Source organism: Gambusia affinis, linkage group LG10, assembly GCF_019740435.1.
Source record: "Gambusia affinis linkage group LG10, SWU_Gaff_1.0, whole genome shotgun sequence".
Classification (NCBI taxonomy): domain Eukaryota; kingdom Metazoa; phylum Chordata; class Actinopteri; order Cyprinodontiformes; family Poeciliidae; genus Gambusia; species Gambusia affinis.
In genome coordinates, this window is record NC_057877.1 from 8,882,498 (window position 1) to 8,903,083 (window position 20,586).

A 20,586-nucleotide genomic window follows, 5' to 3' on the forward strand; every position below is an offset into this window, starting at 1 on the left:
AGTTTCCGTGGAAACCCGTAGCCATGATAGCAGCGAGGAAGTAGATGAAAGAAAAACTCAATTACCCACAATGCAACTGCTTTGAATCGCTTTGGAAGGAAAGCATGGTCGCCCTGGTCTGCACTCTGTTGTTGTTTTGACTTTTAGGAAAGAACTATTTAGTTAACAGGAGTGCTTTTCTCACCAGTTTGTCGATTTTAAAACTTACATTAGCAGATAACCTGCTAGTTGTTTAATAAAATAAAGACCACAGAGGAAGAAATATCTTGATATTAGGGGTTAATTTGTTTTTCAAAAGGACAGGAAATTAGTTGGGCCTAATTATTTATTAAGTTCACAAGAAATTACCCCAGAAACACATATACACACTTATATCTAAATGTTTAAACCGTGCTGCAAGTTAAAATTATTTCACTCTTGTTTGGCTACGCCCTTGCTTTTGGCAGTAATTTTTAACCTAGAGCGGTGCACGTTACATTTGGCAATTACAGAATTGAGAATTAACTTTTTTATTTGCAGAAATGTGTGTTTCATCGCTGTCGTCAATTTCTTTATTGGTGTGGACAGCATTTTACTTATTTTGTAGAATATGTTTACTCTCAATTGAGTTTTGAGGAAAAAATTTTTAAAGAGTTCAAAAAATGTTTATGTGGTTTAAACACATAACTGGAGAGTTCCATTAAATGACAGAGAAAATCTTAGGCTTATGCAGCTTGCCAGTGAAGTGCATCTGGAGCAACGAAAGAAGCCCAACAAAACATTTTCCACACTTTAAGAAATACACACTCTTTTGGCAATCGCAAGGCTGTCTTGTGCATAGATTAATTCAACTACAGTGTTTTTTATATATATAGATTTTACTACACATTTTTCCATCATAAAAATCCATTTATTTATTTTGAAACTGCATCTTCCACAACAGTAAAACTTACAGGGGAAAAAAAAATAAAATCCAAAATTCCACATTTAGAAACGGATTTTTTTTAACAACACCACAAGGGCTACAACTGTTGGTACCTTGTTTTTCAAATATATTTTCTCCTAACATTTGATAAGGTTACAAAATCCACTGAAAAAAAGAGGTCAAGCTTTTTGACTGGATTAAATTCTGGTGAGGTGGTCTAGTGAGTAAATTCTGTTGATTTGCCCTATATTTGGCTAATAATTCTACTAAAGGACCAAGTGATGACCTATCAGGCCCACAGCATCCCAAGTTCTCCATGGTACAGTAAAACCATTTGGAGTGTTTGTGGCCAAAAAGTCAAATCTTATAGTTTCATCTGACCAAACCACAAGGTTCTAGTCAAAGTCTCAGATGGCCAAACTCCACACCTTTAAATTTGTGATGGTGTGAGAAAAAAAACTTCTCTTGCATTGCTTTCAAACAACTGGTTCCCATTATGCAAACAAGCAGGGACAAAATCTGTCCATCTTTTCTGCACTTCTCTGTGAAAACCTATGATCATATTTCTCCTTTGTGAAGATAAACAGTTTAAAACTTTTTAATTATTACTCTGATTGTAGGTTTGATCAACATGAAGGAGGCAGCTTTCCCACGTCTCCATTTAAAGATGGGCACACATTACTTGAATGGCATGTTCTCTTGTCTCTCCCGTATTGATCAGTGGCTGTGTGAAATTGGCCTCTGCATCACATAAAGTCCTACTGTGACGTAAGAGGATTTACAACCCCGTGAAAATTTTCCCGCTGAACAAACTCACTTCAAAAATTGGTGGGCCTATTCGGTAACATTTTAATTGTTTTCCCTCAGTTTCTACATTACAGTGAAATGTACATTTTTAAAAATTTGTTTTTATTTGTAAAAGTTTACTTTGAAAGCAGATTTTCTCTTGTTTTTAAGGCCCGGCCCCCTTTATTCATGATCACGATGATGACCCGCTCAGCCGCTTCTGAGCGCAATCAATGCTCCTTGCTCTCCATGAAGAAAATGACGTCTGCAGTTACTAAAGCTATGATAGAGTCCTATGCGCTCATGGTCATGGTCATGGGAACATTTTTCATCTACTTCTGCGGAATGGTGTGGGCGTTTTGCAACCCCAAACTGAGCGAAGCGGAGGAGGGCGAGTGCGCCGCTGGAAACCAAGCTGGGGAGCCGAGGGAGCGCCGCTGCGTGTGCGCACCAGGTTCTCCACAGCGGGACGTCAGGTGCGCCGCTGGGCTTCTGCAAGTGGCCGCGCCGCCGTACACCGCGGAGACACTCACACAGAGTACATATGTCAACTTCTGGGAAGATGACGATGATGACGACAATGATGATGAGGATGACGACGACGATGAAAGTCTGCTGTCGGACAGCGCTGCGTTTTGTCTGGATAATTTGGGGATTGATAACCAGATTACAAACAGTCCCTCCTGGATTGCAATGTGATGACTGGACTCCAACTTCTTAGAAAATCGGTAATATTCTTATGTTATTGTTTTCTCATAATTTGCTCCATATTTAAGTAGATGCATTGCACCTTTTCTTTCCCCTCTCAACAGTTAACAGAAGATGCACGACCCTGTTGACATACAGCAAAAGCTACACTAAAATGTTTTGTGTCGAATAATTTTCATTACATTTATACCCAACTGAATGAGTTTTCTTGAATATGCCTGAGATTGAGCTATTAAAAATGGAAGAGTATTTGTACCCAAAAATACCTGCAGGCAGGAGCAAATTGCTGCAAAGTTATCAACCTAGAGTGGCTAAATAGAAATGTTAGCCGCATTTCGGAATTGTTTAGTTGTTTAGATAACCATAGATAACCTCCCCCTCACTTCACAATTATCAAATGCTTTTGTCTAATATAAAATCCCAATAAAATATACATTAAAGTTTGAGGTTGCATAGAAAATGCAGATAAGTTCAACGGGTGTGAATTTTCCTGCAAGCTGCTGGTGGAAAAAAAAAAATAAAATAAATAGCATCTTCTTTCTTTCAGTGTGGAATGTGGATCATTCAGGTCGTTCGGGTCTTCAGTGAGGGGCCTGCAGCTTGTGTTTCTGCCAGTTTCTTCCTCGCGTCACTTTCAAGTTGAAGTAATTTGATATATAATGACTCTGATGTCTCAAAAGTAATGTCCATCTGCCAAAGGGAAAGCACCACATAACATTTAGCTGTTTTAAGCAGATTTTTTTTTTTTTTACATAATTCACATTAAAAAAAAAATAATAACAGTTACTTGCTGCACCTTATGTGGTTGGATGTAGTTGTTTCCAAGCCCTGATGTTAAGCTGTGGTATTTAGCATAAGGATCCAGAGATTCAGGCTTTTGACTAAATAGCCAAAGCTGCTAAGAAGGGTAGAAATCAGAACATAAATTTGCGTAGAGCTGTTTTTTTTTAAGTGACAACAATTTTGTTTTACCCACCAAAGCTTCAGATCCATTATAAGGTGTCAAGGTAAAAGTGTTGGTAAACACCCTAATCTGTTGTCAGGAGAAGGAAATGTTTGTCATTATAGAATAATAATAATAAAAGAAAAGCATGGATGTTCTTCGTGTTGTTCTCACACTTCATGCAGCTGAACCCACCAGCCAAAAGACAGGCATCAGCAATGTCCACAGAAAGGCCGGAAACGACGGGAGAATGCCAAAGGTCAGGTTTGTCATCACAAATCCAGGAGAGACGACAGATGAGTACAAACCCTAAAGCAAAGACTAGTATTGATTAATTTTGTTAGCATTAAGTGACGTTAAATATGTGTTTCTTTTATGATTTTCTAACCTGCTTGTTGTAGTGCTCATTGAGAGCCAGGCTGAGCAGGTCTGTGGCGTATTTGGAGGAGCTGTAAGGCTGAGCTCCTCTCCGGTGCTGTATGTCTTCGAGACTGAAGGCAGAACGGTTAGCGTTACTAGAGGAGGTCCAAACCAGCTGCGAGGTTCGTCCTTCTTGGCACAGAACCGGCTCCAGTTCCCTAATCTGGGTCAAAACAAAGAATCAATGCTGGATGCACATCCCCAAAACTTCAGAGTCGGGTTATTTCTATCCAAACTAGGGAACTCAAATTTATTTTTATGAACCAAAAGCATGAAGTTGCACTTTTTTGTGTTTAATAAACACTAGAAAAATATTTGCGATATATGCTTTAGTGCATGCACAGAAGTAAAAATACTACCTCTATCAAAGAATACTGTTAGCTATTAAAAATAGCAATCGCTAAAAACGATAGCAAAAAAAGAAAGGTAAATTAGTATCATCCTGAAAAACTTTGATTTCGGCTTTGATCAGTTCAGTCTTACAGAGTAAAAAAACAGATCTTGCAGTGCACCAATAGCACCAATGATTCCTTGCCATCCAGTCATAAACCTCGCAAAAGTCAGTCATCGATGGCAACTTAATACAATCATAAATTCCCCTGCAGAAGCAAATTGAGCTGAATAATGTCTGCCGTGACCTTAGGCTCTCAATGTGCTGTTAATTTTTAATGAGGACAGTTGCTAAGTGACAAATGGATTCGGTGTCAGCCTTGCTTCTTTCCTTCAAGGACACAAAGGCTGCCTGCAGAAAACCAGAAACTGGCTGAAAGCAAACCTTTGTCTTTTAATCATTTAGGAGTCAAAACACCCCGCGGCAGCGACTTACGAGAAGAAAGTGACCAAAGAGGTTGGTGGCAAAAACTTGCTGCAAGCCGTCCGGAGTGACACCATCTTTCTGAGTCAGAATCCCGTCACCGGTGGCAAACATAGTGATCGCCTTACTGTAAGCACATATTTGACAAAATGAATGAAATGAAAGCATTGAAAACAACCAGTCACTTTTCTTTATTAATTTATTTTTAAAGATAAATTTGTTCCGCAAAAGGCCTTGATACAGATTAATATTTTACTAATTGAATTTAATTCATTTATTCTGTTTTTGTCTTTACTTACAAATATATGACTGAAATCAGTTATTTACCTGGAGAAAAGGCCTCTAAAAAAGGCCTTTGCGTCGAATTCTGGGTTTGGCATGATGCCGGCATTTAGGTAGAGGTAGTCCAGCCGATCGTACCTGAAAATGACAAATTAATAATAATACAAAATGTAATCCTGTAGTACTTTTCTGAGGTGCAGACGTAAACTTAAGTGTGTTGCAAATTCTTTTGAAAATCCCTTAAGAGAAAAAAACAAATAAATAAAAGTCCATCCTCCCACCTGACTTTGACTTCCTGTGCCGCTCTGAGAACAGAGGAGACGCTGCTGGTGTCCATCTGCAGCAGGTCCACCTGGGCTGCAGGCTGAGAGGCAAGCAGGGCAGCGCGCGCCGCCTGAGCTCGCCGCACGTTCCTGCAGGCCAAGCAGAGGAGCAGGCCCTCCGTGTCGTGTGAGAGGAGACGCTCGCACAGCGCGAGGCCGATGCCACTGCAGGGGAACCGCTAGACCGTTTTAATATTACAACTATACAATTAGGATATAATATAATAACTATACGCTCACATATGCATTAGCATTAAACATAGAAATGAAATGAGAAAACGTTTGGTGAATTGAAATTTTCAACTTGTCGTACAGACTTAAATCCAGCATTTTCCCGATAAGTGAAAGCACCACACCTGTGCTTGTTATTGAGCGAAGAAAATTCATGGTGATCTATTTCCAGGATCAGTGGGGTGTTTAAAAAAAGAAGCTAGAGGAAGCACAGAAGTTATAGGAAGTTGTTTATGTTTTTTTTTTTTGTTTTTTTTTCTCAAAGTGTTTTCTATGACAGCTCTCTTGCGCATTCAGGCTTCCACAACACAACTAAACGTCAGGAGGTGCTGGTCATTTTGCTCCATCATATCGTACTGCTGCAATTTTGGTGGTTTCATGCCTGGCTTTTTATGGGTATGAAACACCGAAGGGCGAAATGGATCTTGAGCGATTCAGAAGAGACCATGAAGACTACATATATTAAGGCAAGGTTGTGCTGCTTGATCTTTTTGGGCTGTAAACCTCAGTCTGCTTGTGGGACATGTAGGATTTGGACATATTGGTAGCATTGTGGAAAACCCAAATATAAGGTAAGAGATTATGATTCTGTTAGAAATACTGAGAGCAATGTTTAATGCAAATATGTTGAATATAGTAAAACCCTGTTTCACACTGACCACTTTCTCACACACACACTCACAGTGTGACGTCTCCTCTACTTCTTTTTATGATATTATTGACCTTTCACAGCAAGAAAGACATATTTGAAAGCTGTTATAGTACTTAAAAGAAGAAAAACAGGATATTTGAAATTGGTCACGAAAACAAGATCAGTACACATCTAACTAAAAATGACAACACACCTGATCTGATCAATATTTAATGGAACAATACCTTATTCTGCCTGAAATGATTGACCTTTTAATTGGTATCGTGAAGTACGGGGCTTCTCATAATAGAGGTTATAAACTGGGTTGTTACCTGTTCGCTCCAGTCACCAAAATCACCTTTTTCATCGTGGTAAAGCCAAAACCTGTAGCGCCTCAGAAGAACTGGAGCAAAAAGGTTGAGTGTCTGCTTCAGGAACTGGTTTCCTCTTCTGTGGAGTCATAATTTAGCTCCACCTCCCATGTCCTGATTGGATCCTGAGGCAGCACTCTAGCCAATAAGATCTTATTACGCCTCATCCCAGCCAGCAAAAGTCCCGCCCACTCCAGACACTGAAAACTTGGATCACAGGAGCAAAACAAAGAGTCCTGACCATGACAAAGAGTACATGTTAGGACTTTTATTTGGGTTTTCGCCACCAAGGTCTAACTTTGTTTACAACATATATATATATATGTACATATATATAACAAAATCTTGCAGAAATGCAACCATTTTCATACAAAAATATCCTAAAAATGAAAGAAACTACGACTTTATTCAGAGGATTTTACATAATTTTTTTTGCACTTCTAACAATATTGAAAGGAGAATGAATGCAATGAAACTTATAAAAGTGTATCAATTTGAACCTGAGCTCGATATCTTTTTACCCTGCTAAGCAGAAAAAGAATCAAAATTGTCTTTCACGGGTGGGCTTGTGTTTAAAGATAAAAACATAAAGCAAGAACAATTAGAGAAAACCAATGAGACAAATGAAGCATGAAGTCCAGCCGCACCGATAATAGATGAGCTTTAAACTAATGCACTTAAAGTTTATCTTCATTGACGGTACCCTTTCCAACCATCCAAGAAAATTAATTGTTACGGTGAAACTCCTAATTTTTACTGCTTCTGTGACAAGAAATAGCGATAGACATCTAGAACCAGAGTTCTTGTAAATCTTTCAAGATATTTTTCCAACTTTCCCAACTTGTGACCCTTTTCTAATGTGTTTGTAAAAAGAATGGATGGATGTGCCAAGGAGTTTTCTTTTTCATGCCTTTCTTCTGGAAAATACTCAGATCAAGCTTTTCTCTTTTCCTAATTGTCTTGGATCCCTGCAGAAAACACTTACTGTCTTTCTAATCACACCTGTTGCGCACACACGCTTTGAATCAACACACGGCACATGATAGCGACCCAGCACGAAGTTCCAACGAGATTTCTTCAAAGCATACTCAACTGCAGACAAAAGGATGTCGCAGCAGAAAGAACACATACACAAATCAAAGAAGAAATGAACCAAATATGACACTCTGGTTTGAGTGCATATTTTTATGCACAACTATAAACAAGTCATAAACACAAGTCAATATATAAATACTGATACAAAAAAATGATACATGAAATTTAAACATGTCTTTTGGAAATACACAGTCACGTACACTTGTCAAAACTACTAAATGGCAGGGAGATGGAGAAAAATGCACTCATTGTTATTTTTATTCTGCGTGTCTGAAGATTTTCTGAACATGATGAAACTATTAAAATATAATCAAATATAAGAGTAACCGTTGGCTCTGCACTTTCCCTTTCTACATTCAAGCAGTCTTCCAAAAGAAAAGACAAGAAAGCAGTATTTCAAACAACACCATAACATGGGATACATAAACCTCTTATTACACATTGCATTTAGACATAAACCAAACAGAAACAGTGAGGAAATTCAAGTCTGGTCAATTGTTGCTTTGTTGTAAAAATGCTGGAACATTGGCTGCAAATCTTATTCCACTCCAACGCTTGTTTATTTCGCTTTAAATGGGGCCACATTTGCAAGAATAATAATAATAAAAAAAAAAAACCAAGTTAAATCTTCTCTTCAGTATATTTTGTTATTGACTCCTGTTTGATGTCTGTGGGACTGGAGAATGGAGGCTTGAAAAAACAAGACATGTTGCATGTTATTTTAACACCCTGGCACATCCTTGTCATGTCTTAAATTGGACGATGTGGTTATTTTGGTGACTTCGGCATATTTATTATGCCCAACCTAATCCCACAAGCGTTCAGTGGGTCTGAAGTCAGGCCTGTAGGCCGGTCCAACCAACCTGCCTGTATCCAGTCTCTGATGAACCTCTGTGGGGTAACAAGTGTCGACTTCACAGAGTACCCTGGTACTCAACCCTGCTGTTCAATGCATAAATGTGTTTTCCTTTTGAATGTGGCACCACTGTAGGGGACATAAACAGGTTTGAGATTTTTTTTGCCAAGAACAATTCTGCAACAAAGAAAAAAAAATGTCCAAGTCTCCCTACTTTTAGTGTTTAGTTTTAAAAGTGCCAAATGTCTCTTGCTACATTTAAATGTTGGCTTCCTCCACACCCACCCGACAGTTCAAGCTTCTCTTTTTGAACTGTGATATAGTACTTTGTCTAAATTTATGCTTCATAAAAATAAAACCTTTGCATTAACTGGAATACAGATCAACCTAGATTATCCAGTCCTCGAAAATGTAGCTTGGAGCCAGCAGGTGGCCTCCCATCCTGTCTCTGTTGAATAGGAGCGTAGCTTAAACCTGGACATCCTGCGGCATCCCTTTCCCCAGAGATTTGCGCAGACTCTAAAGTGTCTTAAACACTACGCAGGCTTAAGGCTGTAAATCCACCAGAGCTCTGTGTAACTCCTGGAAGGAGGGCCGCTCCTTGGCGTTCCTCCTCCAGCAGTTCAGCATGATCTTGTAGAGTGAGACCGGACACAGCACAGGTTGAGGCAAGTAGATCTGCAGAGATTAAGGGCGAGACATGAAATACATTGCTAAATTGTTTTTCCCACTCGTGAAATTAAAACCGTTTAGTCGCCCTCACCTGTCGTTTCTGGTCCCTGAAAAACTCCCCTGTGTTTTCTATCACCTGCTCGTCGGTGAGCTGGGAGTACGGCTGCTCCTTGCAGAAGTTCAGGATCTCCCACAGCGTCACGGCGTAGGCCCAGACGTCACTCGCCGTGGTGAACTTACCCTGCACAAACGGAGATGTTGCGTTGTACGCGGTTCGACACAACAGTACCAAATTGGATTTACTTGAGTTCAGCACTTAAGCACAGCTTTTGAGAACTTTTACTTTACTTGAGAAGGATTTTTGTGGAAAACTTAATACTTTCACTCCACTACATTTTAATGCTAAATTTTTTTACACCATTAAATTTCCGTCGTGTTACTTCTTTTGGTTATATTGTGTAGTGTCTCTTTTGTTACCCTAACACGCAGTAAATTTACACACTGCACCACTACACAGTGGGTGGCAATGTGCAACTTTAAACCTGTTGTGAGAAGAAAAACCCTTTTTGTCTTAGTGGTGCTGCCTTATGACATGAATGAATATTACATAAAACTGCTAAGTGTCTTTGAGCATCCAAAAGAAGCTAGAAAAATATAAGACTCCTGCATTATTATTGATGATCTGGGATCTGTCCAGAATAGCAATACACTCCAGTGAAATTTAAATACTTAAAGCACGTACTACAGTTTTCAAACTTGGGTAAGAATTTGACAGAGCTACTTTTACTCTTACAGGAGTAATGTTTGACCAGTAGGAAAATTTCTTCCACTCAAGTAGTGAAACTGAGAACTTGCGCCCGGTGCAAAGTGGTGTTTCAGCAGCGGCCCTCACCAGCAGGATGCTCTCCCACGACATCCAGCGTATGGGCAGCACCGCTCTGCCCTGGATGCGGTAGTAGTCGCCACTGTACAGGTTTCTGCTCATGCCAAAGTCAGCTATCTTTATTGTGTAGTTTTTCCCCACCAAGCAGTTCCGTGTGGCCAAGTCTCGATGGACAAAGTTCAGGGAGGAGAGGTACTTCATCCCCGAGGCTATCTGGGTGGCCATGTAGCACAGATTACCGAAGCTGAGGGGGAGATGAGAGACGTCACCATGTGGTGGGAAGACAAAACTACAAAATGAAATGCGTCGGTCGCCGGCTGACCTGACAGTAGGTGTGCTGCTGAGGAGAGCGAGTTGTCCCTCGGGTTCATGGCGGGACAGGAACTGGTTGAGGTCTCCATTTTCCATGTACTCTGTGATCATACAGAGCGGGTCGCTGTAGATGCACACGGCTAGCAGACGAATGATGTTGGGGTCCTTCAGACGCGACATGATCTTTATCTCTTTCAGGAAGTCATTCCTGTCCATGTAGAAAAAGTTTGCGCAAGTTGCTTAAGTTTATTTTTTATATAAATCAGGTGATTAGTAACCTCATGTTTGCTTTCATTTGTCGTTATATTTCCAGCTCCAACGACAAAGGCGGCGCACCTTGCATTCTTGTTGGCATCTGAGCGGAGCATCTTCACAGCCACTAGCACTGGCTGGCCCTCTGGGACGTCAAATAAGTAGTCCTCATTTATAAACTCCTGCATTCCCTCTGCTTCACAAAGATGCACCTGAACCAGCAAAAGATAAAAAAACAAAAAACAAAAAACAATTAAGGGGTTTAACATTTGCTCGTGCTTTTGTTTTTAAGTGAAGTTGTATGTAAGGCAGGAAAGTAGAGAACTCGCACCTCTCCAAACTGGCCCTCTCCCAGCTTCTCCTTAAATGCGAGCAGTTTTCGCGGGAACTCCTCCACAACAACGTCCTTCCCGGACAACAGGTCCATTGTCAACGCGGGGATGGCGTACGTGTTGCCCCCAGTGACGCCTTGCAAGTTGACGATGTCTGCCTCTGCGTAGTGGGGGGCGCCGTCCTGCACCACAGTTTGAGTTGTGGACTTTGAAGCTGCATTGGTGGCCGAAGCTGCAACACATCATGAGACACAGTAGCTGAGACCACAACAGGATGGGCGCTTCTCATGGGAAAACATTTGAACCTTTTCACGTTATAACCACCAACTTTGATGTATTTGATTGCAATGTTCAGGCCAGCCAGACAAACACATCATGCATTTCTGAGAAATATGATGGAAAGTTGCATGTTTATTTTGCATATGTTACATCTTAAAATCTGAAAAGTGTGGTGGACATTTTTGTCCAGTGCCTTTAAAGCTGCAGTATGTGACTTTAATAAAAAAAGACAGTTTTTTTTCTTTTTTTACATATTTGACATATGTGAAAAAACAAGCTCTTCTGCCTTCTCTCTGTGCTAACTAGGAAGAACCAGTCAGAGCTAGGAGAAGGGTTTTATACTGTCAATCACCCTCATGTACCTGCTGTTCACCCCCCCTTCACTCTCCTTGCAACATTACAGCTTTTCATCATTAGCACAGTCTGCCATGCATCCTCAGGCTAGTTAGCGTAGCCACTGATGACAGAGTATAAATACCTTTCCTGTTATAAGTTTGTTTCTCCACCATTTGCACATTGAGTAGTTTGTACACAATTGTGATTGACAGCAGTAAGGCTTTTCTCCTGGCTCTGATTGGTTGTTTTTGATGGGGACTGGTGCATTTCTTCCGACAGCAATAGCATTGGGAGCTTAACAAATATGTTAAGCACATTTTTGATCCAAAGTTGGATTCGGCTAAAATAAAATACATTGCAACCACTTGTCTTAGAGGTCAATTCATTGATAAATACACTACTGATATGTGTAGTGTCATCTCAGTTTAATATAAAGGTCTCCAAGCTTTTTTTTTTTTTTTTTTTTAGAGTGTTTTAGTGAACAAATAGCATCATAAAGACCAAGAAACACAACAGGCAGGTCAGTGTTGCTTGAAGCAGGCTTAGTTTAGGAAGCAAATCTGCGTTTTATGAAAACAGGGGAGACAGCAAACATGTGGACGAAGTTGACCTTCTTCCACAACGGCATCCCGCTGTGGGGATGTTTCTTTTCAGCAGGGACGGGGAAGCTGCTCAGAATTTGTGGTTTTACAGATGGAGCTAAAAACAGGGCTGGAAGAAACCATGTGAGAGGCTACAAAAGACCCGGCCTGGAGCGATTATGACCCTATAAATAAATCATAGCTACAGTGGAAAGAATCAAGTGAAAGCAGATTAGCCTGTTGGAATGGCCCAGTCAAAGTCCAAACCTAAATACATTTGACAAAATGTCAGTAACTGGTGTTGCAAAAGTGGTAGAGAGACCCTGTGAATTGTGGTTCTAATTACTGTTAACTTAGGAGTGGCTGAATAGAAATGTATGCCATACTTTTAGCATTTTTATTTGCAAAAACGAATGAAAAATACTTGCTTTTACTTCCAATTTGCAATTGTGGTCTGGATTTAATTGGTCTTGGATAAGCAAATTACAGGGCAAATCCTTTTCTTTAAAAAAAAAAAAAAAAAAAGCACTGTGTGTTAATATCCATGTGTGTGAGCGGATTTGCTGGCTTACCAGGTTCCTCTGAGCTCTGTGCAAACTCCGGCAGCTTGCATATGAGGCGCGACGGCTCCTGGTAGTCTGGACCCAGAGGAAAGATGCGCTCATAGGTGGAATTAGACTCCTGTTCGCCTGCTGTGCCTGGCCGGTTGCTGGTGTGATTGTAGCTGAACGTCTCGCTCTGTATCGACAAGCTAGCAGTTAGTTCGTCGTCCAGGATCCGCCGAGAGGCCTGCAATAAAATAAAGCACGCATGTCAGGGAGCACATCTGACCGTCTCCGAGAGGAAAAACTGCAAATGCGTAAGATTACACTGTGTTTGTTAGTTGTGTCAATATATTTAAAAAAAAAAAAAGAAAGGGGAGAGTTCACCTTCTCCAGCATCTTCTGCCACACCTGTCTCCACAAAATGATGACAATGATGGCAACAAGGATGAATATGATGGCCACCAAACAGCCAATCAGAATGCGAGTGTTGCTGTCATCTACTTTATGGGTTGGGTCATCTTCTGGTGAGGGAGGAGTAGAGGTACCTTTTAAAGATTTTAAAAAGAGACTTTAGTTTCACATGCTTCCCGGTTAAATGAGAATTTTAAAAAGCATCAAGCAAACATTTATTTTTTTAACCAGCTGAGATATCGCTTGGCCTGATTCATAACAAACCTGGTAATTTTTTTTTTTTGTGAAAAAGGTCAAAACTGACATGGAGCTACCAAACATACTGTATTTGGTGACGTCCCATTCTCAATCCACGGAGTTTAAAAACGCATGGCAGCCACAGTTTCCAGATGTTCCAGCTTTTTAGTTCTTCTGGAAAGGTTTTTGACAGGTTTTAGGGGTGTTTTTAAGGGGACGCACACTTTAAAGTGGCAATGCAAGGCTTTGCCTACAAATGCATATTCTGAAACGCTTTCCCCAAACTATTACTGAGATAATATGGAGGCCATTTGAAGTCTGGAAGACTGTGGAGTCTATACACCATCTGTGCTTCGTACCGCTCCTGGTTGGTTTTGGGATTTTACTACTTTAACTATCTTTACCCTTTTCAGATTTGTGGACTTAAATTTTTTTTTTTAAACTCTCTTTTACTATTAAACAGCTTTATTTTTACATCTCTTCTGCCTCCCCTTGCCAGCATTTGGTTTCTCCATAACCACTAATGGCATTGGAGACATAACCAGACATATTAATATCTAGTATAAATTTCACAGTGCTGAGGAATTCAAATCATATAAATAAACAAAATATATATAAAATTGTTTTTGTTTTTTCTAAAAAAGAAAATAAAAGTTGTAATTTTTGAAAGAATTAAATTAAGACATTGCCAGATCTACTACAACTTAAAACCACTGAATAAAACACACAGTTGTGTGACATTAGTAGCAATGAATGAAGATTAATACCCAGCATTTTGAAGGTTTAACTTGTTAGAACCTTAGATATTTAGCTTAATGTGCTTCTGATTGAAGTTATTTCAACTAAAGAGGATGCCAGTACCTATTAGCGTGCACAATGTCCTCACTTTTTCCTAGCTAGAAAGAACTATTTTAGTTCATTCTGTTTATTGAGTAAAACAAGATTAAGTTTTCATCAAATAACAAAAGACAAGAGACATTAGACATGGAAGCATATTTCATGGAGTGTCCCACTCATCATAAATTTTGTTTTTTGCAATCAAAGGAAAAAAATACCAAAAAAAAGTTTCAACTTTTCTAGTTGAATATATCACAAACACCAAAGATAACATAGATAAAAAAAATAATAAAATATAAAAACTTTTTATACAAACTCGATGTTTCCAATTTTAGCAGTAATTTAACAAAATTACTGAAGGCGTTGCTCACATATTATTAACCAAGCATTGCATGTGGATGTGAGATGTAGTTCCTCACCTGGCTTAGGAGTGGAAGGCGGTGTTGTGTTGTACATGGCTGTATCTGAAAAAGTTTCACCAATTGTTATTTGGGTTGAAAACTCATCTCAACAATTTCACTCCAGCGCCAGATCAGCTCCGCACCGAAGTACCTGACTGGAAGGTGATTTCGCTGAACAGCATCCAGGCGTCAGCAAAGTAGAACTGGCACTTGATGGCGCTCGCCATGTGATTGGCCAGCTTGACGGTGATGAAGCGGGCGCTGGGATTCTTCTCGTCCTCCACGGGGCTGAAGGCGAGCGGCGTTGTCTCCCAGTCGGAATCGGAGCGGAAGTGGCAAACCACCTGCTGGAAGGCCTTGACGCGTCGGGAGAACATGTTGTTGCAGTGGGCCTGCGCACACAAGGGTATTCTCTGTGACGACGGAGAGCGACGCCGAGGACTTTAACGCCGCCGCGTCGGCTCGGGATTCTCACCTTCATGGAGGTGAAGTTTCGTATACGGTCAAACTCAAACATGATTTCAACAAATCCACCGGGGAAGCTCTCGTTGCTCCAGCCTACGTAGTCGTACCCGGGCCATCCGTTGTGGACGTGGCTGAGAGTGAAATCATCTTCTCCGCAAACGCCGTCGGTCAGCTGGCCTAAGCCCTCTGTCATACTGAGAAACACAGAAGCAAATCTGCAAAAATCCACAGCCAATGAACTCCAGTCAGAAACATTTTCAGTCTTTTGAAGATTATATTAACCTCCTTGGTTAATTCCTTTAATGAAACGTCCCTGTTTTTTTTTTGTTTTTGTTTTTTTGTTTTTTTTTACAGTGCTGCTAATCACAAAACCAGCCATGATTCTGTTTACCATGGTTACACAAACCAAATCTGTGATCGAGGCTTGATACTTTTAGCTTTCTTCATGCTGTCAGACGGGTTCTGTTTGAGTGATTTGTTGGTTCTACACATCTGGAAGTAGAGTTCATTTCTACTAATCGCTTCAAGAAATGTTCAGTTAATTCAATAAAACAAGGAAGGTGATCTCTTTTTCACTTAGAAGAAGGTATGGTTTGGATAACTTTTGAAAACTCAATATATGAACTTTTATTTTAAATCTGCCTTTTGTGTTGACTAAGTTTGTCTGCTGTTGAAATTTGTTTGGTGATCTGAAGCATAAATGTGACTAAAAAAAATGTAAATAAAAAAATAATAAATAAATCTATAAAGGGATAAATACTTTTTTCACTGCCCTGAATGGTTTTCCATACACAATATTTTTATGTTAATTTGTATTCTTGTTCTAAAGCTGCACTTTTTATGAAAATGATTTTATATGCTTGCATTGACCAAGACAAATGTATAAGAAACATTTTCATAAAAAGTTACCTAATGCAACTTCAATCTTCATTTTATCAGTGCTTCTACAAATTGGCACATAAATAAACTGTAATTAATTCCTAACACTAGGTGGCAGCATTACCAAACAAAATCCACTCTGTTACGGGTATTCGTCAGATTTTCTATTATTCCTCATTTTTGCTTTCCTCCTCCACTGTTTCCTTAACAGAGTGTTTCAGTGTCATGGAGGGCATTATTCACACTATAATCCAAACAAAACAAAAGCCCTGATTGGTCGATTCTGGATCTTAAAGTTATTCAGTCCCGTTGACTCAGGAGAGGAGGTTTTGCCTAACAATAAAACACCCCGACCCACTCACACCACTGTTTCTTTGGTTTTACCATGGCAATGGGAACTAACATGATGAGGAGGAAAAACAGCGATTATTAGAGATGAGAGCTACATCAAACTAGCGCAGGAAGCAAAGGATGAGGAGGAAAAGCACTGAAGGGTCATTCACCTGTAGATGACGGCTCCATCATAGACAGAGTCGTTGAGGTAAACAGTATAAGCAGGAAGGTTCATCTGTTGTCCTGCAGGAGCGTTATACGAAACCAGGCCATCTGGGAAGAAATGACAATTCACTCCTTAGTTGTGGGGATTTTATTGACATTGTTCAGAAAGCCACAAAGTTTGTTTTAAACTGCACAGTTTAAGGTCACCATGGTAACAAATGTACCAAGATACAAGGAGGATGTATAAAAAAAAAAAAGACCATTTTGAAAATTTCAAACAAAACTTACCAAAGCAACAGAAAACAAAACAAGGAGATGGAAAATATTTATGCCATGTGGGGAAACGGCACGGAAAATGGATTAAGCAAAGTCCTTTCCACAGACGGACAAGTTGTTTGCAGCCTGCAGAGTTTCATTTATCAAAGAATGTGGGTCCGGTTTAGGGAAAGAAAGGATGAAATGAACATATTCACATCTTTCATCAAACACAGCTTTTCTTCTTTGCACAACAGAAACCAGACTTAACTTAACGGGACATCAGTAAGTATGAATTTGTAGTGTGGCGACAGAAGTTACATTCCACAAAGTCAAATACTGTATCATCATAATATCCTTATCTTGTCTACTGGATAGAGTTTATGCAGTGCGTTGTTATGCAATAGTAACTGGAAATCAGCTGTTCCTCCCTCTCGTAAGAGGCTCAAAGGTTAGTGTTGCTTTCGCTGTTTTACGATCATCCCTAAGAGGTCGCACTTCTTTAAATGCATTCTAAAGTGTTTCTCTCTGTGTTTTCTCTCCTGCATACTCAAGCTCACCGAGCCACTCGCAGCCGTAGAGCTCCACTCTCATGCAGACGTTCATGGAGTGGTCTATGACGGGCATGAAGCGGACCAGACGAGCAATGATGGGCGGCTGCATGTCTCTGAGTGCGATGTCGTACGTGTTCCTGTTGCCCTCAATCACCTGCAGACGAAGCAAACATTTTATGACATCATGATCAGACTAACTGATATCTGATCATTACTTTATTGTTTTTGTAAGAAAATTAAGCTCAATAATTAGTCACTTATTTGACCAAGTGGCTAGTCAATAAGTCACTTATTGACTAGTGCCTAGAAAAAGTTTAACCACCTCTTAAAGGTAACCTATAATACTTCCTTGAACAGGTTAGGATGGGCATATGACAGGGGCGTCAAACTCCAGTCCTCAAGGGCCGCTGTCCTGCAGTTTTTAGATGTGCCACAGGTACAAAACAGTGGAATGAAATGTCTTAATTACCTCCTCCTTGTGTAGATCAGTTCTCCAGAGCCTTAATGACCTAATTATTCTATTCAGGTGGTGCAGTAGAGGAACATCTACAAGTTGCAGAGTAGTGGCCCTCCAGGGCCGGAGTTTGACACCTGTGGCCTATGGGCTACACAAAACATGTTCATTACATTTTTTTTTTTTTTTTTTTTCCCCACAAGTTCATTCTTAGATAACAAGATTTTCGTCTGCTCACATGCCTACTTTGAGCTCCTTTTAGAATCAGCTGTTTTGGGGCTTCTTATATAAGCTGCTGCTGGCCATGTCAAAGTTTACACTCGCACGTGAAAATATCTGCAAACAGATGTGCAATTACGCAACCGTACATCTCTGAGAAGCAGAAGTGGAGCCTCCTGCCCCACCAACAACAATGCAGCAAGTGATTTCTGGATGATAAATCAACAACAAACCACTTATCTTTTTCAGCAGCCATTGTATAGCACACACAGCAGTAAAACCAGCTGACCAAATGTGCTGGAGCTCCACTGGGGTTGCCAGGCGAGGGGCTGTGTCTGCTGATATGTGACGTTACATTCGTTTTTGAAACGGGACACCAAAATAATAAACTTTTTCCCAAAAAAAACGGCAGGGTGGATTTTTTAAGTGCTTTGGTTGTTTTTAGAAGCAGTAGAAACCCAAATGGAAGTACAAAAATGTGGGAAATGTGAGTACAAACCCCGTTAAATATTTTTTGTAAAAATCACGACTTTCGGTGTAGATTAGTGAAAATGCATTTCATGGGCCAGCACAATCATGTTCAAAATTCTGATGAGGTGAATGTCACACTTTTAAAATGAAGAAGAAACTCAAAAGTGAGACATTCATCTATTTTTACCCTTCTTCCATCCTGCTCCCTTGTTACTCTGAAACCCTACGGTAAAATCCATTAAAGATTGGTTGCCTCAAGTAGACACTCTGTGTGCTATTTAATTCGTGAACACCCCCCTGCAACCACCATATTAAATCTAAAATACTGTCAAAGTGAATTGTGGCGAATGCTTCAGCAGGGAAAAGGTACATAGAGCTAAATTCAAGGCAGTCCATGAGGAAACCTGATAAACAACATATCGGGGCACATTTTCCTTGTCAAGCAGGGCAACAACCATAAACACAACCTTATTCATGTGGTCCAGTCAAAGTCCAGCCGTACCTTACTTAAAGTCATAAAGTCAGTGCAGCTTGCTTAACTATTACCTAGAAGGGTAAACTCATTTCATTATCTTCGACTTCTCGCCAGCAGGTGGAGTTACCTGTTTCCCTTGCCTGTTCCTCCATGAGATCCAGCGACTGCCATCACGACTGTACTTAATCTTGTACATCTGGGCAAACTCGTTGCCCATTCCTCCGGCGTGACGGCCCTGGGTGCCCACAAGGGTGATGAAGTGGAGCGAACCCAAGTCGATCTGGAGGAACTCCTTCAGGTGGTCTGGTTCAACAGTTATCTCCGGACACCATGCGCCGTCTCCCTCCTCACCGTCCAACCTTGGAGGTAAAGATGAACGATTTGAAAATGTGGGAAGAAGAGGGATGGAGGATGAAGAGAGGGGGTGGGGGAGGGGGAGACGTCAGGATGAAGGGGAAACGTGGAAAGGCATGTAAAAGTGGGTGGAGTGGCGGATTTGAGCTCTTAAAGCCGGTTGTAAAAAGGTTCTGGTGAAAGGCTGCATCGTAAATCGTTCAAGTGCTAATTTAGGGGAAGGCCTGGGAAGGGAGAAGGGTAGCAAGACAGAAATTTAACCCAGAGTAGAGGAGGAAAGTGAATGACTTCAAGATCCAGATACTTAGCGAAGGCCACCCAAGTTCTACAGCATACAGCTCTAGCACACATCCCCCCACGCGTGCTCTCCTAATGGCGGTTCTGTGAGCAGAACCGGTACCCCAGTTTGTGGTTTACGTCTCATAATCAGGCACAGGCACCTTGCTGGACAAGCCACCCATGTGTTACACTCGTTATCGGGCTAAGAAACAAGTGTCTGAGCTTGTGTGTGTGTGTGTAAGATGTACCTGCCGTATCTGGCAGCGGTAGATTCAGACCACTGACTGGAGGCAGAAATGTCCTCATCCGGTATCTGCCCACTCGACATCCCCAGGGCGTATCGACACACACCTGGAACATCAAAAATATGCATAAACGCAAGGGTCACCGCTGTGGAAAATCAGACAGACTGCTAATAAAACAACTAAGATGATGAGTGTTAACCCATTATTTGCTGCCCTCAAAACACTTAGATGCAAGTCAATGGGCCCAGCAGCATTTCCACACCTCATATGATGAGTTATCACCTCCCTGCAACATTTCTCCTACTGCACTGCTTTGATTAATAGTTTGCAGGGAAATTTTGAAGCTCTACTCAAACATTCACTCCATCCAAGTTTGCGTGCACATAAAAACCACCAACACAGATTGGGTAACGCTGGACGGAGGGGTCGAGCCAAACTCTGAGCTCTCATAATAAACTTTAGATAAACCCCAGCACTCAGACACATGAAGTTAGCAGGAAAGTAAGTGTGCTGGGTGAACAAGGCCGGTACAGCTACCTCGTGGCTTTGCTTTGTGGTCAATAGGAGCAATATTCCCCCACCATTTCCTGCATGCCATCCCACCCCCTCATCCTCCATTTTCTGCCTGTTGCCCGCCTGTGTGGTCTACAGCAAGTCTGAAACAAAAGTTGTGATTTTACCTAATCCTCCACTGATTAGGACTCTCTAAAGTACCGGCTAAATGAGACAAACATGGTCAACAGTGGATGCAAATGTCTTCGGGGTGAATTGCAAAAGAGTCTCATTCAGGAGTTGAAATTAAGAGGGCGTGAGCTCTGCAGTGTGAAACTTAATGTTTTAGATGAAAGGGCCTTTGGGAAGTCTTGGTTCACATAGCTGTGATTGGCCTGGGCTGACGTCCACAGCTGAGCTGCATGTGGAGGTGAAAGGGAGTGTGGCCCTGTTTGCCTGTTACAGTAAGCCTTTGAGAAGATGCCAGCAACAGCAGAGCTTGAG

At 40.9% G+C, this 20,586-nt stretch overlaps 2 protein-coding genes across 6 annotated transcripts in view; both read right to left on the reverse strand.

Moving 5' to 3' along the window:
- Positions 1-2,948: 2,948 nt before the first annotated feature.
- hsd17b7 (hydroxysteroid (17-beta) dehydrogenase 7) lies at positions 2,949-6,496 on the reverse strand. 4 transcript variants are annotated; one of them, XM_044129055.1, is made up of 9 exons: positions 6,375-6,496; positions 5,139-5,345; positions 4,903-4,995; positions 4,588-4,702; positions 3,730-3,924; positions 3,537-3,650; positions 3,375-3,431; positions 3,195-3,296; positions 2,949-3,088 (listed from the first exon to the last, which is right to left on the reverse strand). In XM_044129055.1, the coding sequence occupies exons 1-9, from the start codon at positions 6,407-6,409 to the stop codon at positions 2,963-2,965; spliced, it is 1,044 nt and encodes a 347-aa protein (XP_043984990.1). In that variant the 5' UTR covers positions 6,410-6,496; the 3' UTR covers positions 2,949-2,962. The 4 variants fall into 4 exon arrangements, 3 of the variants coding, with proteins under 3 accessions (XP_043984990.1, XP_043984992.1, XP_043984993.1); XM_044129057.1 differs by having other exon boundaries at positions 3,195-3,293; positions 6,375-6,466; XR_006371889.1 differs by lacking the exon at positions 2,949-3,088 and having other exon boundaries at positions 3,227-3,293; positions 3,516-3,650; positions 6,375-6,459.
- A 496-nt stretch (positions 6,497-6,992) lies between these two features.
- ddr2a (discoidin domain receptor tyrosine kinase 2a) overlaps positions 6,993-20,586 on the reverse strand; it is a 30,167-nt gene continuing 16,573 nt past the window's right edge. The window contains exons 3-17 of one of the 2 annotated variants that reach the window (XM_044129060.1): positions 19,594-19,696; positions 18,840-19,071; positions 17,100-17,247; positions 16,290-16,392; positions 14,918-15,101; positions 14,594-14,834; positions 14,461-14,505; positions 12,941-13,077; positions 12,584-12,800; positions 10,815-11,047; positions 10,568-10,695; positions 10,242-10,439; positions 9,929-10,163; positions 9,128-9,277; positions 6,993-9,042 (exon numbers count right to left, since the gene is read on the reverse strand). In XM_044129060.1, the coding sequence (XP_043984995.1) occupies positions 8,911-9,042; positions 9,128-9,277; positions 9,929-10,163; positions 10,242-10,439; positions 10,568-10,695; positions 10,815-11,047; positions 12,584-12,800; positions 12,941-13,077; positions 14,461-14,505; positions 14,594-14,834; positions 14,918-15,101; positions 16,290-16,392; positions 17,100-17,247; positions 18,840-19,071; positions 19,594-19,696 (2,486 nt within the window). In that variant the 3' untranslated portion in view covers positions 6,993-8,910. Of the gene's footprint in view, positions 9,043-9,127; positions 9,278-9,928; positions 10,164-10,241; positions 10,440-10,567; positions 10,696-10,814; positions 11,048-12,583; positions 12,801-12,940; positions 13,102-14,460; positions 14,506-14,593; positions 14,835-14,917; positions 15,102-16,289; positions 16,393-17,099; positions 17,248-18,839; positions 19,072-19,593; positions 19,697-20,586 lie in introns of both variants that reach the window. The other variant, XM_044129059.1, reaches the window with a different exon arrangement.

What these genes read in the sequence shown, in the direction of transcription:
- hsd17b7 (XM_044129055.1), bottom strand. Translation starts at nt 6,409, where the DNA reads ATGAAAAAGGTGATTTTGGTGACTGGAGCGAACAG. An exon ending in TTTAGAGGCCTTTTCTCCAG is followed by an intron (nt 4,703 to 4,902) that starts GTAAATAACTGA and finishes ATGTGCTTACAG; the next exon opens with TAAGGCGATCACTATGTTTG. An exon ending in ATGAGCACTACAACAAGCAG is followed by an intron (nt 3,651 to 3,729) that starts GTTAGAAAATCA and finishes TCTTTGCTTTAG; the next exon opens with GGTTTGTACTCATCTGTCGT.